Below are 17,551 nucleotides of genomic sequence, written 5' to 3' on the forward strand. Positions count from 1 at the left end.
CAAGTTATGCCAGATGGGTGGGGTATAAATAATAAACTGTATTATTATTATTATTAGTATTATTATTAGTATTAGTATTAGTATTATTATCATCATCATCATCATCATCATCATCATCCTCATCATCATGCATGGTGGGGAGGCATTCAAATACTAAGCACCAATTATTTGATTTGACGTTTAAAGAACCCAAAGACTATGCGACAATGTTATTAATACTGTATACACATCGAAGAAAAAGCACTTCATGCAGGAACGCCTTGCGATTTTGAAAACAAATGCTAAATGCTTAACAGCTAGAAGAAGTGACGTTTATAGGCAAAATACATTATAATAAACACAAGGAAATACAAAAACCACAGCACAATGTTGTGGTCACTTCCTCTTCCACAGTTTGCAGTTAAACATACTGGGGTCCCAGCATGGTTCTTTGTTCAAACCCTACATTGCTACTGCTCTTGAACCAGGGACACACATAGCATGACAACATCATTACAAAAGTAAGCTTACTTTTGTAATGATGTTGTCATGCTATGTGCGTCCCTGCTTCAACAGCAGGGGTGACACACACGCCATCTACCCCAGGGCTGCATTTCTGAACAGTCCTCATTCTTTTTGCTGCATGTGGTTCCACTGGAGAAACTGCACAAAGAATTATTGTAGCTACTGAAATCTGAAAGGAGGACCCAGCATCTGATGCCTCTTTTGACTCCCAACTCCCTCTCCAACCCAACCATCTAATTTTTGGACTTCAGCTTGCTTTACTCAAAACACACAAAGCTGCCTTACAGATGAATCCCACAACTAGTCTACCAAGCTCAGCATTTATTCACTTTTTTTTGTTTGTTTCTTAAGCATATACCACAATGGAACCCGAGGTTCCCAGGAGGTCTCCTATCCAAGCACTGAGCAGACTCAGACCTGTTTAGCTTCAGCGAAGTGGTAGTCTCTAGTTCCTTCAGATAAATCTTCTGATTTGTGGTGGATCTCAAAGAAAGGAGGTTGGGTGTCTTTCCAGCCCTGCTTAAAATACTATCTTGGCTGTTGGAAGTAGGGAGGTGAACCTGGCTGCTTGAAAATGGGGGAAGCTACAGCCCTTTCCCATGGGCAAGCCAATCCTTTAATCTAGAACATTTGTCTTCAGTTTGTGTGCTAGAACCCACACAAACCTAAAAAGTGAGTCATGCCAATGGGTTCACTGGATTTGCTTGCTTGTTTCAGCTGATGCAATGGAGGCCTGGGCTCCCTTATCTTTAATGCAGAAGAACGGTTGAAGACCACTAAGTGAAAAGGGACCCAGAGCATCTCTCAGGTGGTGAGATTTGGTCTACTGACTGTAGGCTGCCAAACCTTACTTTGCAACCATGCACTCTTCCAGGTTTGGCTGGGCTGCTTGCTTCCCAGGTGAAAGTGTGATGGCTGCTGTCCTTAAGCTGTGCAACTAAGTGATTTCTTAAAATATTGAAGCATGAAGTACTGCTTTGTCTAACAGTACTTTATCGACCTCAGCCTCTTTTCTTCCACCCACCTCTTCGCAGCCTCGTAATTATTTGATGTTATTTATGTGAATGACATTTGGGAAGTCATGACTTCACAGTCCATTTGCTTTCATACCTTCAATCTGACAATGTCACAGAGAGGAAGTGCATCGCAGGACTGCCGGAAAGCAGGCACCCAGATACCAACAGTAAGAATCTTCCACAAAGGAATGAATGGGAAGCAGCTGACAGTTCCTGTACATCACTGGCAGCTCCATGCATCTAACTGCAAACCATGGTTTGGCTATTTGTGCCTGAACTTGGGGCTCACTCTTTCCCCCTCAGCCACTGCACACTTCCAGTTCTCTCCCTCATTTCCTTGCTCTCACGTAAATCATAATTTTGTTGTGACAGGAAAGCAACGCAAAATATAGTCTGTACCCCAGTTCAGATGTTAATGACTAACTGTGATGTGCACAAACAAAGGAAGTGAAGGAGGGAAATGAGATGTTTGGCTGCACCCATTCGTGAACACTGTGCCTCTTAGAAACATACGTTGGGGCTGGAAAGTTCATTTTTTAATACCCCACCATGCATATGCTTTGAAAATTTCTTTTTTCCTTTAATGTCATGGTTTTTATGGCCTTTGGCTACAACAGTAAGAATGACTGAGGTAAATTAAGGAACAAGATGGTAGACTCTTGCAGGTAAGCAGTACTAGAATAGTGGTTCAATTCCTTCCCAAATGCACTGGACAAGGAAGCCCCAAATCAGAAAGGCAAGGTATAGCTTTCAACAAGGAAAATAAAGATGCAGTCAAAGTCTCTCTCCCCCCCCCCAACGTAAGAATGGCAGCTCATCCCAATTTTTTGAACTTTCTAGTAAGCATTCAGCTTCCCCAGTTTTTAAGATACACGAAGTGTCTTGACACCCTCATTGTTCCTAGGTGATAGAATGCTGTTAAAAATTACAGCTGCATTTCCCATGAGTCATCAAAGGTGTTATTTCGCTGTGTATGTGTTCTGCCAGTATTGCTTTTACTTCTAACATCTGTGCTGTGTCAGGAAGGGTTTTTTATATATAAAAAGGATGCTTAATGCTGCAGCATTTTAAAATAACCTTCAGTCACAAAAAGTGAAGTCAGCTTCATGTTTGTTTCATCAGTGGCAGCTCATTTCTTAACAAATTTCTGTCCTGCCAATCAAATGCACACAATTCAGACACACAACACTCCCCATTTAATCCTTGTATGCTCCCAGTGTCACAAGAATGTGAATGGCATCTGAGCCCTGTCCACAGGAACACTTTCTGCCTCTTTCATAAGTCTGCGTGAAACCTCACCGGTGCCTTTTGGGACTGGTGGGCAAAAGCTCTTTTACTGGAGGAGATGGTTTCCAAAAAATGGTTCTGCCACAGATGATAATTCTGAACACCCACAAGAACTGCCTTTCCCAAGACAAGCCATCTAGCCCAGCTTCGTGTCTCCAGCAGTGGAGAGCTAGATGCCAATTTCTAATAAAGCACCTAAATAGAGCAAAAAGCTGAAAGGAATCAAGACAGATGAAGAGACTTAAAAAATATTTCAGTTTTATAGCTCACCTTCTGAAATGGATAGCAACTCAAATATCAAATAAAAAAATACTGAACAATCCTGAACACAGAATTTTTACAGCACAAAAACACCATAGCAGCAATTACCAATAAGCCGTGGCTATCAGTATCTCTACAAATGAGTCTCAGATCAAGTCCAAAAAGCTATCTCTAGATGCCTGCCTCAGGCCTTTGAAGGTAAGAGTCCATTAAAGCCAGAAGACAGGAAGAGGACAAGGCTGAGGCTCACAAACAGCACCAGGGACTTCCCCCACTGCCCGCTCATTTATTAGAATATTTGTAAAGTTGTATCATTAAAAATGTCAGTGCTGTTTGCAGCAATAAAAAATAAAACCATAAAAATTTTAAAAACAGACATCAATTAACCATTGTGGAATGATGTATTCCTAACTGCTGGCACAGGCCTGGCAGAATAGAAATCTTTTCAGCAGGCACTTAAAAAGGGCGGCATTAGAATACAACAGCCGCTTGTTAAACACATAATAAATGTCACAGCAAAGTGATGTTGTAACACCACCAACCAAGTGTGAGCTAAGCAGACTGCCTCGGATAGGGAGTTTCATAACCTTGGCATTGCTACCCTCTTGTGCTTTAAAACCAGGTGAATCTCTCATGATGGTGGAGCAAGGAGATGGCAGTGACCATTTTAAGAACATCCAATTGATGTGCAATCGTGGATGCAGGGGTCCTTTGGGACCCAGAAGAAGGTGCAACAGGGGCAGGGCATAACAGGGTGGGGCACGCTTACAGGCGCTCCGCGGACGCATGTGGGAGCCAGAAAAGGGGAGTTGGCCCTTAACTGTAGAGCGGGGGGGAGAGCCTGTGGCCCTCCAGATGCTGTCAGACTTCAACTCCCACAATTCCTACTTGCCATGTTGGCGGGGGTGACATCTGGAGGCCACAGGCTCCCCATCCCTGCCACAGAAGACTTTAAAAGTATCGCCTAGCACCTAGAACTGGGTCCAGATACGAATCGCAAAGGAAATGGGTGGGAAATGAATCTGCAATATTATAATATGAAATACTCGCCAAATGGCCATTTCCACCTTTAATCTGGGGAATGGTTTGTGTTAGCCCCCCCCCCCCACAAAAGCAAGCACATGTGTTTGAGTGTACAAGTCAAAACAGAAATTGTATACAAGCACAAACCTGAAATCTCCTCCCTCTCAGGCTACATACAGAAGCGTCATTACTCACTCCTGTCTCGCTTGGGCTAACCAGAGCAAGTCAGACACAAACAAACAATGCAAAATTCAGGCAGTTTAACATTTTGTAGGTAGGTTATGCCTGCGGCGTCAAGCCTTTGGATTCCATTAATTGCTGCACCATGCAACTACATAGCTGGCCTGCCATGCACCTAAATACTGCACACATATTCCCAAGCGTCTAGTCTACTATTTTGTTTAACAAGTCGATTTAAAATAGTACAAGGCTACCATCACCTGCCATTGCTGGGCTGCTGTGGAGAATGTCTGGAATGGTCTGAAGGCTCTGACCTCTGGTCAGGAGATCGTGAACGACTGCGGCGGGGCCTGTCATGTGATCGGTTGGAATGATCGGATGCCAGCGACTGAATTTCTGAAATGTCTGTTAAATAAAAGTTGTTTTTTCCATGAAATGATTTATAAAAAATGATGACATGACCTGCCCAAAATGGATATAAGGTTTTGCAGAACTTATTATATGAAGTGTATTGGACCATCTACACCCCCCCCCCCAATCACTTGTACTGGCTAAATTTGCATATAATGCTAAGCCATGGTGCAGGCGTGTTTAACCATGGTTTCAACAAACCACAAGTTGCCTCACAGGCTTCCTTCTTCAAAGCTTTGTCTGCTTCCCAGCTGCTCTTGCCTGGTGCTTCTGTAGCTTGGCAAGCATCTGGTGTGGGATGGCCAGGGATACTATAGTTAAGCGAGACTGTTGCGTTAGAACGTAAATGCTAAACTGTAGTTAAAGTAAGTGACCACTCATAAGCCAACAACAAACCATGGCTTCACATTGTGGTTTGTTTGGCAGAAATCAGGCAATGGTTCGTCTGCTGGGCTGTGTTCAGATGTTCAAACAAGCCACTTGTTGGTGAAACAAACCATGGCTTTGCATTATGTGTGAACTATAATTCTACTTGTGCAATATTGAGAAACCACTGATATATATTTTTAAAGGCATGCAATTCTAATGACCAATGTTTGTACCAGCTCAAAAATCCACCCCATCTCCCTTGTCTAAATACACACTCCGAGTCTTGCTACATTTAACATTTTACATCTTTGTGGAACTGGAATATAACAACAACCCTGTTTCTACCTTTAAAGACAAGCAGATCCATACTCACCATCTCTTTCTGAAGCATTGACTGAGTGAATACTATCAGAAAGATCTGGGACATTCAGCAAAGTTGCTCGTTCATCCCTTTGAACCACCATCTTCAACTTGCCCTTTGACCTTTCTATTAGGGTCTTGGCATCTGTCAATGACATATTTTCTGTGACTGTTCCGTTTATCTGCAACAGAGCAAAAGGACTACTGATAGGAACCGAACAGAAAGTCAGCAGTTTCACCTTGATGGCAACTTTGAAGACTAGAGGGAAAGGAAGGAAGAGACAAGACAGACAGACAAAAGCCTGATTGCTCACTCTGGCTGTGGTGGCATTTGACCAAGTCATACTCAGAACAGACCCTTAGAAATAAATGAACTTAAGTCCACTGATGGGTATGCTTTGAACATGTCTTCATTGGATACCACACTACAGAAAGGCTGAGATGATGTGACTTGTGCTGGTTTGGAGGGGAGATGGGTGCAGTTTAAATACTCAATCTGGGGCACCAGCCAAAGGGTAGAAAACTACACACCTGGTTTATGGAAATCACAATCACGCTTTGAAGCTTAACATAATCATTGCATTTGAATACCTTAAAACACCTATAGAAGGAATTACTGTAATTGCGTGACTCGACACCAAAGGAATGGGAGAACCCACCCCAGTGCCATAATTATGTCAATGGGATTCAGAGATTTGTCAATGATTTACACTGAATAGTCAGCAAGGGACTAATATCCTCTGGCCAAGATGATTTCGCTCCTCAAGCTCTTGTCCAAAGCAAGGTTGCCTACAGGCAGTTCAGTCTTCCACATGTGGAACATCCCTACAAGGGCTTGGCAAATGGTACCCAACACTAGCCTTTTGCTGCCATGACTTGGCAGACAATGACATTTTGCTATATACCAGCATTTGCCAAATGGGAAACCTCCAGGTGTTTTGGACTACAACTCCCATTGACCCCAGCCAGCACAGGAGCTTACATTCACCCTCTTTTTAATCTTCTGCTCCAGTGAATCAGGATTGGTCCCTTTAAAACCATCAAGTTACCAGGAAACCGGTTGTGTAAAAGTGTTCTCTCCTTCATCAAACAAAAAGAAAACGAAAGGGGGGGGGCACATTTACTGTACCTTCAGTACGACGTCACCTTCCTGAATATTGCCATCTCTTGCTGCCAGACTGTCTTGGGATATTTCTTTCACAAATATGTGGCTGGCTAGGCGCAATCCATATTCTGTTTCGAATAAAAAGAAAACAAATGCATACCTGTTGTTAACAAGCATTTTCAGGGTCCACCACCACTGCTCCCATAAATTCAATCTTTCTTGGCCCCAAGAATTCCCAAACGGTTTGCTGGGACACAAAGAGAGCGTTGCCAGGAAATAAGATACAGTAAGTATGGCCTAATGTTTCCAAGTCAGCAGGCTGGAAGTGGTGACTCCTCTGTGCTAGAAGCGGGGTGGGGAAAGTCCTTCACAACACTGATTCCCTGCTCCTACCCTGTGCCAACATACGGGAAGAGTCAAGGATGTATTGGGGCTTCCTGATGCAGCCCACACTACAGCTAAAAGGTGGGGACCCCATAAGCATTGCTATGGCTCAGAAAGCATAAGCCCATACCTGACCTTAACTAAAAGCATGACCACCTGAGCTTTTCTGCAGGTGGCTTGTTTAGCCCATTAATGTTTTCTCAGACTGGCAGAGGTTCTCCAGGGTTTCAGGCACAGAAGCAGTGGCATGCAGTGACATTTTTCATTGCAAAAGGGGGTTGGACTAGATGACCCTTGTGGTCCTTTCCAACTGTATGTTTCTAAGAGTCTCCATGCATACCTTGCAATTGGTACTGTGGGGATAGCAAAACTGGCCTGCCTTACAAGGCTGCTGCACAGATTATGAGAATGTTTGCACCTGAGGCCCTTCATACACACAGTGTTGTGCTCTTTTTCATTCAGAAAGGCTCTCCCCATAAATGTGAACTCTCTAGTGGGCTTTCAGCTCCTTAAAATCCATTCAGGCTTTTCCAGCCATTGATAAAAGGCCTTCCCCCCTCAGCTTTCACCCCTCAATGTGTGTGTGTGTGTGTGTGTGTGTGCGCGCACACGCGCGCGCGCGCACACACACACACACACACACAACCGCGCCACTGCTTTTCTTCAAGTATTTCTTTGCCATTAGAATGTAATGTTTGTATTCAAAGAATGTCTTCCTTTGTTAAAAAGTGGGGGAGGATTTAAGCAACCTTTAGATTCCCAATGGCTACAGACACAAAGAGCTCCTTGGGGACACCAAAGAGCAACTGCCTGTCAACCTTCTCAAGAAATGTAAAAACCTGGATGCTGGAGCCTTGCTGCCTCCTTGTGGGAAGGGGGCAGGAAGGCTCTTGGACCCCGAAGGAGCATTTCACACACCCCCCAAGGTGCTCGGCCTGAGATGGGCTGGGAGCACTAACCCTAACCTGCCTGCCTCCCTTGCAGAGCACACAAGCTGGTGAGCGCCCCACGCCCCCACCAGGTTACCTCGTCTACCAGCATGAGTTTGATCAAACTGCGGGAGGCAGTGGAGGACAGAAGTGCCTGGCGTGCTCTGGTCCATGGGGTCACGAAGAGTCGGACACGACTAAACGACTAAACAACAAAGGAGGAAGGGGGGAGAATAAAGCGCCTCCGCAGCTGACAGACATGCACACTTGGCCATCCTTTTCACAGCGCCCATTGCTAAACAGGTCTCCCATGCTCCACCTGCCCTCTTGGATCCACCAAGTTGTGCCACACCTCAGCAGCGCATGCAGACAGAAGCATTTCCTCAACCAACTCTCTCCAACCAACTTTCTAACTAAAGTATACCATGCACAGTCTGGGAGTCATTTTGGATTCACAGCTGTCCATGGAGGCACAGGTCAATTCTGTGTCCAGGGCAGCTGTCTACCAGCTCCACCTGGTACGCAGGCTGAGACCCTCCCTGCCTGCAGACTGTCTCGCCAGAGTGGTGCATGCTCTGGTGATCTCCCAACTTGGACTACTGCCATGCGCACTACGTGGGGCTACCTTTGAAGGTGATTCGGAAACTACAACTAATCCAGAATGTAGCTGCCAGACTGGTGACTGGGAGTGGCCGCTGGGACCATATAACACAGGTCCTGAAAGGGCTCCATTGGCTCCCAGTACATTTCCAAGCACAATTCAAAGTGTTGATGCTGACTTTTAAAGCCCTAAATGGCCTTGGCCCAGTACAGTGGTACCTCCGGTTAAGTACTTAATTTGTTCCGGAGGTCCGTTCTTAACCTGAAATGGTTCTTAACCTGAAGCACCACTTTAGCTAATGGGACCTCCTGCTGCCGTCGCGCTGCCGAAGCACGATTTCTGTTCTCATCCTGAAGCAAAGTTCTTAACCCGAGGTACTATTTCTGGGTTAGCGGAGTCTGTAACCTGAAGCGTATGTAACCTGAAACATATGTAACCCGAGGTACCACTGTATACTTGAAGGAGTATCTCCACCCCCATCATTCAGCCCAGACACTGAGGTCCAGCTCCGAGGGCCTTCTGGTGGTTCCCTCCCTGCGAGAAGTGAAGCTACAGGGAACCAGGAAGAGGGCCTTCTTGGTAGTGGTGCCTGCCCTGTGGAATGCCCTCCTATCAGATGTCAAGGAAATAAACAACTATCTGACTTTTAGAAGACATCTGAAGGCAGCCCTGTTTAGGGAAGTTTTTAATGTTTGATGTTGCAGCGTGTTTTTAATATTTTCTTGGGAGCCACCCAGAGTGGCTGGGGAAACCCAGCCAGATGGGCAGGCTATGAATAATAAATTTATTATTATTATTATTATTATTATTATTATTATTATTATTATTATTATTTAGAAAGGAGGGAGAGGGGCTTGGTTGAATAAACACTTCGCTCTATGCATCTGCACACTGAGCTGTGAGGCTAGGCTACCAAATCTGCCCCTTAGAATCATAGAATCATAGAGCTGGAAGAGACCACAAGGGCCATCGAGTCCAACCCCCTGCCAAGCAGGAAACACCATCAGAGCACTCCTGACATATGGTTGTCAAGCCTCTGCTTAAAGACCTCCAAAGAAGGAGACTCCACCACACTCCTTGGCAGCAAATTCCACTGTCAAACAGCTCTTACTGTCAGGAAGTTCTTCCTAATGTTTAGGTGGAATCTTCTTTCTTGTAGTTTGGATCCATTGCTCCGTGTCCGCTTCTCTGGAGCCGCAGAAAACAACCTTTCTCCCTCCTCTATGTGACATCCTTTTATCTATTTGAACATGGCTATCATATCACCCCTTAACCTCCTCTTCTCCAGGCTAAACATGCCCAGCTCCCTTAGCCGTTCCTCATAAGGCATCGTTTCCAGGCCTTTGACCATTTTGGTTGCCCTCCTCTGGACACGTTCCAGTTTGTCAGTGTCCTTTCCTCCCTGTGAGTCAGAAATCATTTCAGAGAAGACAGGGCCATCTCTCTAGGGCAGGGAACCTCCATGCTTTTTGGTTGCCTTGTCTTCTCCACCCACCAGCACTCTTTGGGGAAAATGAATCGACCAGCCACCCAAATACCTCACCTGAACCAAGGGGGTTAGGTGTGTAAAAAAGGTAAACACTTTAATACTCTAATTCACTGCCAGGAACATTGGGGACTAGGCTAGTCCCACTAGTCCAATGAGCACAGAAGGGTCTTTCCTGTCACTCTTCGCTGCTCCTTTTAACAGAGAGGTGATGGGGCTTGAACTGGGAGTTTCTGCTTGCTAAACAGGTGTTCCACCATTGAGCTATGATTCTATGTTCTGAAAGTTCATGTACGAAATATCTAACTCTTTGGTCATGTTTGCATGTAACAGTAAGCCAAACCATGGCTGACCATGAATGAGCAAGTGTGCTGGCGCACAGAAGCAAAACAGCAGCCCCTTTGCCCCTTTCTCTGTCCTGCTGCTGCCGCCGTGCCACCAAAAATGAAGCCATGGTTTGGCTTAGTGTCATGCATGAATCTGAGCTTGTGATTTGTCTCCCCCCATGCTCCACACACAGCAAACGATAAGCAGTAAGCCAAGCAAAAGCCTGGTTGTTTGCACTGAGACAAACAATGGGTCCAACTTCACACATAACGCTAAGTCAAAGCATGGCTTAGTTCTTGCAATCATAGCAGCAGCTCAGCTGGGAGAGAAACAAAGCATGTCACATGATTTTTTGCTTCATGAACCAGCATGCTTGCTTCTTCATGTTAATTCACAGTTTGTTATGTTCAAACGAGGCCTTTAAGTGGGAGCTTGCAGGGCAGCAGTTGAAGTAGGAGCAAAACGGGTTTTCTTGTGTGTGTGTGTGTGTGTGTGTGTGTGTGTGTTTCTTTGTGGCTGATTAGCTGCTCTTCCTGTGCAAAGGTCAGAGGGGGCAGGGTTTCTGTTGAGGCAGGTGATTAGCTGTGGGAGGAGCTTATCAGAGCTTGCAGGGCAGCGGCGCACGCAGTTTCATCCATCTTTTAGATTTAGGGGAGCTAGTCTCAAACGTTTGTTGGGGGAGACCTAGGTTTTTTGTGGGGGGAGTTATTTGTCCTGTCTTCACGCTTTTTATGATGGAGGACCGCTGTAGCCACACCCAACGACACGTTCTCAAGATGGAGGGGGAGGGAACAGCTGCAGTCGCCTGCGGTTCCTGCGCAATGTTTGCCATCTAGCCAAAGGCTGCAGGCAGCTTTACCTGCAGCAATTGCATGTTGATTGCCCTCTTAAAAGACAAAGTCCAGCAACTGGAGGAACGTGTAGCTACGCTCCAAAGAATTAGAGAGCTGGAGCTCTTCTTGGAAGCAACAGAGCACATCGTCTCCACCAAGGAGGAGACAGGGGACTCCCCTGAGAAGGAGGCTAGTTCACCAACACTGGAGCCAGATATATGGAGAAACGTGACTCAAAGAAGTAGGAGGCCCAGGGTTCGCTCTGATTGTTTAGAAATACACAATCGCTTTGAGGTCCTCTCCCCTAGCATGGAAGACGAAGAGCAGACTCCATTTGAGGATCTCTCCCTCATTACAGTCGATCAGGTATATGAAGACGAGCAGCAAAGTCAGTCCTCAGGGAATGTGCAGGCGACCTTGGAACGGACAGCTCACGGAAGAACCCTGACCAAACCTAAGAGGAGGCGTGTAGTGGTGATAGGGGATTCCCTACTGAGGGGAACAGAAGCAGTGATCTGTGGGCCTGACAAGATGTCTCGGGAAGTGCTGTCTCCCCGGAGCTAAGATCCAAGATGTAACTGAACGACTGCAAGGAATCATAAAACCCACTGACAAATACCCCTTCCTCTTGGTTCATGTGGGAACCAATGACACTGCAAGCAATAGCCTCCAGAAGATCAAAAGAGACTACGAGGCTCTGGGCAGGAAATTGAAGCAATTAAATGCACAAATTGTCATCTCATCTGTCCTCCCAGTTGAACGACGTGGCCCAGGGAGAGAGGGGAAAATAGTGGAAGTGAACAGCTGGCTTCGCAAATGGTGTAAACAGGAACGGTTTGGATTCTTAGATCACGGACTGCAGTTTCTTGAAGACGGACTTCTGGCAAGCGATGGGCTGCACCTCACAATGGTTGGGAGGAATGTTTTTGCCAAAAATATCAGAAACCTCATCAGGAGGGCTTTAAACTGACTAATGTGGGGGAGGGAGGCAGTGCTCCTGAAGGTAGGAGTCTATCAATTGATGAACATGATCATCCAAATGTCATAGACCAAATGGAGCAAACAGCACGCAGACCTAGTGGTGGGAGGAAAAAATCCTTAAATAAGAGACACGGGGGAATGATTAATGGACTTCAATGTCTGTACACTAATGCGCAAAGCATGGGAAATAAACAAGATGAGCTTGAGCTCTTGGTACAGCAAACTAAATATGACATAATAGGCATCACTGAAACCTGGTGGTATAAGTCCCACAATTGGAATGTAATAATGGGGGGATATTTATTTCAGAGAAACAGACCAGACAAGAAAGGAGGAGGAGTGGCGTTATATGTCAGGGATGTGTATACCTGTGAAGAGATCCAAGATTTAGAACCTCAAAGCCAAAGTGAGAGCATTTGGGTCAAAATTAAGGGAGAGAAGAATAACAGGGACCTCATTGTGGGAGTTTACTATAGATCCCCAAGCCAAACGGAGGACATAGATGATGCCTTCCTGGAACAGATGACCAAGCATGCAAAAGGAAGGGAGATAGTAGTAATGGGGGACTTCAATTACCCGGATATTTGTTGGATGTCAAACTCAGCCAAGAGCATAAGGTCAAACAGATTCCTCACTGGCCTTGCAGACAACTTCATTGTCCAGAAAGTGGGAGAAGCAACAAGAGGAACAGCCATTTTAGATCTGGTCCTAACTAATGTTGATGACCTGGTTAGTGGGGTAGAAGTGGAAGGATCATTAGGTGCGAGTGATCATGCTCTTCTGAAGTTTACTATACAGCGGAAAGGAGCAGCCAAGCATACTAGGACTCAATTTCTTGACTTTAAGAAAGCCGACTTCATAAAACTTAGGGAAGTGCTGGGTGAGATCCCATGGACAGTAATACTAAAAGGAAAGGGAGTTCATGATGGCTGGGAGTTTGTTAAGAGGGAGATACTAAAAGCACAATGTCAGGCAATACCAATGAGACGGAAACATGGAAGGTGCCTAAAGAAGCCAGGGTGGCTATCTAAAGAACTTTTAACTGAGTTAAGATTTAAAAAGGATGTGTACAAAAAATGGAAAAGGGGGGAAATCACCAAAGAGGAATTCAAACAAATAGCCAGCACGTGTAGACACAAAGTCAGAAAAGCTAAAGCACAGAATGAACTCAGGCTTGCTAGAGAGGTTAAAAGCAACAAAAAAGGCTTTTATGGGTATGTTCGTAGCAAAAGGAAGAACAAAGAAACAGTGGGGTCACTCAGAGGAGAAGATGGTGAAATGCAAACAGGGGACACAGAAAGGGCTGAACTCCTCAATGCCTTCTTTGCCTCAGTCTTCTCCGATAAAGAAAACAATGCCCGACCTGAAGAATTTGGAGCAAATGATTCAGCAAAGGAAACACAGCCCAGAATAACTAAGGAGATAGTACAAGAATACTTGGCTAGTCTAGATGTATTCAAGTCTCCAGGGCCAGATGAACTGCATCCAAGAGTATTAAAAGAACTGGCAGATGTGATCTCAGAACCACTGGCAGTCATCTTTGAGAATTCCCGGAGAACAGGCGAAGTCCCGGCAGACTGGAGGAGGGCAAATGTTGTCCCTATTTTCAAAAAGGGGAAAAGAGAGGACCCAAATAATTACCGCCCAGTCAGTCTGACATCAATACCAGGGAAGATTCTGGAGCAGATCATTAAGCAAACAGTCTGTGAGCACCTAGAAAGGAATGCTGTGATCACCAATAGTCAGCATGGATTTCTGAAAAATAAGTCATGTCAGACTAACCTGATCTCGTTTTTTGACAGAATTACAAGCCTGGTAGATGAAGGGAACGCAGTGGATGTAGCCTACCTTGATTTCAGCAAGGCATTTGACAAGGTGCCCCATGATATTCTTGTAAAGAAGCTGGTAAAATGCGGTCTTGACTATGCTACCACTCAGTGGATTTGTAACTGGCTGACTGACCGAACCCAAAGGGTGCTCATCAATGGTTCCTCTTCATCCTGGAGAAGAGTGACTAGTGGGGTGCCACAGGGTTCTGTCTTGGGCCCGGTCTTATTCAACATCTTTATCAACGACTTGGATGATGGACTCAAGGGCATCCTGATCAAATTTGCAGATGACACCAAACTGGGAGGGGTGGCTAACACCCCAGAGGACAGGATCACACTTCAAAACGACCTTGACAGATTAGAGAACTGGGCCAAAACAAACAAGATGAATTTTAACAGGGAGAAATGTAAAGTATTGCACTTGGGCAAAAAAAATGAGAGGCACAAATACAAGATGGGGGACACCTGGCTTGAGAGCAGTACATGTGAAAAGGATCTAGGAGTCTTGGTTGACCACAAACTTGACATGAGCCAACAGTGTGACGCGGCAGCTAAAAAAGCCAATGCAATTCTGGGCTGCATCAATAGGAGTATAGCATCTAGATCAAGGGAAGTAATAGTGCTACTGTATTCTGCTCTGGTCAGACCTCACCTGGAGTACTGTGTCCAGTTCTGGGCACCACAGTTCAAGAAGGACACTGACAAACTGGAACGTGTCCAGAGGAGGGCAACCAAAATGGTCAAAGGCCTGGAAATGATGCCTTATGAGGAACGGCTAAGGGAGCTGGGCATGTTTAGCCTGGAGAAGAGGTGGTTAAGGGGTGATATGATAGCCATGTTCAAATATATAAAAGGATGTCACATAGAGGAGGGAGAAAGGTTGTTTTCTGCTGCTCCAGAGAAGCGGACACGGAGCAATGGATCCAAAGGACAAGAAAGAAGATTCCACCTAAACATTAGGAAGAACTTCCTGACAGTAAGAGCTGTTCGACAGTGGAATTTGCTGCCAAGGAGTGTGGTGGAGTCTCCTTCTTTGGAGGTCTTTAAGCAGAGGCTTGACAACCATATGTCAGGAGTGCTCTGATGGTGTTTCCTGCTTGGCAGGGGGTTGGACTCGATGGCCCTTGTGGTCTCTTCCAACTCTATGATTCTATGATTCTAAGTAGCACAAGTACCTCCAATTTTAGCCAAGGAAACTCGTTTGGGAGATACTATTATTACTATCCTTGCTACATCCTTACCACGGCTTGTTCTCTCCCTGCTATGTTAGACCTAAGCTTACAGAGTTGTACATCATTTGGGAAGGGTTCACATGACTTGATGTCTGTGACACTACATTCATTTTTTAAAAGAGAAAAGGTTTAGAAAAATCTGAATGTTGCCAATACAGTGTTGTACGGAAGTTGTTACTGGAATGGTGGCATCCAGCTAGAAGGCAGGGAATATTGTTACCTAACTATGAAATACTTAAGTTTTGAATGGCTCTGGATCTCAAATTTGCATAATTAGTGCAGCACGCTCTGTAACTGGTATGCAAAACACTGCTGTGAGATTGACTCCCGGGTCATTAACAGGCAGTCTGCAGTTTTCTGTATAATTGAGGAATGGCTGTATAGCGAGACTGTGCAAATTCATTCTTGGGAGAAGCAGCAATCAGAATAACCAAATTGTTTGCCAGCAATTTAGCAAGCTAAATTAGCATCACACTTTGTGCAGGTAAGCAAAACTCCCCAAACTTGCATTAAAAAGTTTAGATGGTAAATGGGGAAATGTGAAATAGAGGACAAATCTGTTCCTTCTTTCCTAGAAAGTTGTACATAGCAAGAACAATTGCTGTGTCAACCCCCAAGGAAAAGATGCTTCAAATTTTTGATGGGTACTTTTTATTGGACCAGGTTAAGTAGCTTTCAGTTTGAAATTCTTCCTGCGGAAAGAGTACTGTGCAGTCGGAAAGCTTGCTATCTTAACCCTAACCAAGACAAGATCCAAAAAGAACAGAACAGAGATGGCTTAATGTTATGGAGGTGCAAGAAGAGGGGTTTACTCCTAATTTCCATCAGAAACTTCCAAAACACTATACAGGAGATTAATCCCATAAAGCAAAAATAAACCTTCTGTGGAAGCAGGCTCCCATGCCAACTTAAGACTCCCCAAGCCTTAGGAAGAAGGGAAGCCTGGAGAAGAGAAGACCAAGGGGTGATATGATAGCCACATGGAAGATGGAGCAAGATTGTTGACAAGAATTGTTGTACAGTGAAAAGAATGACCTTGGAAGATGTGGACTCTCCTTCACTGGAGACTTTTTAAAAGAAAAGTTGGATGGCCATCTTTCAGGGATTCTTTAGCTGTGATTCCTGCATTGCAGAGGGCTGGATTAGATGACCAGGGGAGGGGGGCAACTCTACAATTCTCTTCCAACTCTACAATTCTATTGATTCTATGAAATGAAGCCCCAACCTCAAGTTGAAAGGTATGTGCATACATCAAGCCAATGAAAAATGGTTTCTGTTTCCAAACATCGTCCTGCAGATACTATGTGTACCCTTCTTTGCAGTGTAAATAGGTGGCTGCACCTCTGTTGATATAAAGGGGCTTCCATGGCCCATGAGCACAGTTCACATTCTACCAGCTCAACAATTGCGGGGAGACTTTCTCATCTTGCCTTGTAGCAGGACTAAATATGCAACTCTGCCCTCATTTAGGACGGTCATCCTCCCCAATCTGCCTTCCTCAACCATACCCAGATGTAGAAACTAAACTCTCCTTATATATATGCCAGACTTGAACCATTTCTCTCCAGAATGGCTCTTTCAAGCTAGTGGTAAGTGGCACACAAGAGAGGAGGAAAGACAACTGCCTCTTACTTCCTCTCCCAGGAAGCCAACTGACTCTCAAAGTACAACATACAGATTATGGCTGATTGGCCAGTTAAAAAAACTCTTTGGGGCAAATGGATAAATGGAAACATCCTATTTCCTTCTGATGCAGCCTTCCCTGATCTGCTGCCCTCCAGATGTTTTGGACTACAACTCCCATCAAGCACCAAAAGGATATGGCCATGCTGATGAGAGTTGTAGTTAAAAGACCTGGAGGGCACCAGGTTGGAGAAGACTAATCCAAACTATTAAAGAGCATACAAAGTTTAAAAGCTTGTTTGGTTAAAACATGGCATGAGGTGCAAGGTCAGGGAACACTTTCTCTTTTGAGTCCTACCGCTGAGTCACAACATACCTTCATTCTTCCTGGATTTCACCAGTGTGACTTTTGTAGGTTTTGCGGGCTGGCTGGAAGCCACCGACCTCCTATCCGACCTCGGTGATAAACTTCTTTCCCTGCTTGCACTTCGGTCCCTCACCCAGCTCTTCTCGTGCCGCCGGCTCACACTTGAAGCTCCGCGGGAACTTCTGGGGTCGTGCGTATCCTCTTCATAGCTGTCCTCATCGTTTTCAGAGACCGGGTCTGGATCTGTCCGAGTTACCGGAATCTGAACTTTTTTCATTCTTCGGATGGTCTGTAACGTACAACAGTAATCCTTCACTTTCTGATAAAATGCAAACTACCTGCAATGTAAATCTAGAAAGTATAATGTTTTGGACATAAACATTTTGCATGCACCCTTCAGAATTTATAGTTGTGCTCATGCTAGTAATTTTCCTTCTGGCTTA

General features: G+C 45.1%; 1 protein-coding gene across 10 annotated transcripts in view; it reads right to left on the reverse strand.

Annotated features, from left to right (window-relative positions):
• The window catches only part of TJP1 (tight junction protein 1), a 354,643-nt gene that overhangs the window by 39,422 nt on the left and 297,670 nt on the right, over positions 1-17,551 (reverse strand). For all 10 annotated transcript variants that reach the window (XM_080980656.1, XM_080980659.1, XM_080980658.1 and 7 more), the window contains 4 exons: positions 17,118-17,397; positions 6,541-6,644; positions 5,425-5,593; positions 4,532-4,676 (listed from right to left, as the gene is read on the reverse strand). In XM_080980656.1, the coding sequence (XP_080836782.1) occupies positions 4,532-4,676; positions 5,425-5,593; positions 6,541-6,644; positions 17,118-17,397 (698 nt within the window). The remainder of the gene's footprint in view (positions 1-4,531; positions 4,677-5,424; positions 5,594-6,540; positions 6,645-17,117; positions 17,398-17,551) is intronic.

Source organism: Podarcis pityusensis, assembly GCF_964106645.2.
Source record: "Podarcis pityusensis genome assembly, chromosome: 14".
Classification (NCBI taxonomy): Eukaryota; Metazoa; Chordata; class Lepidosauria; order Squamata; family Lacertidae; genus Podarcis; species Podarcis pityusensis.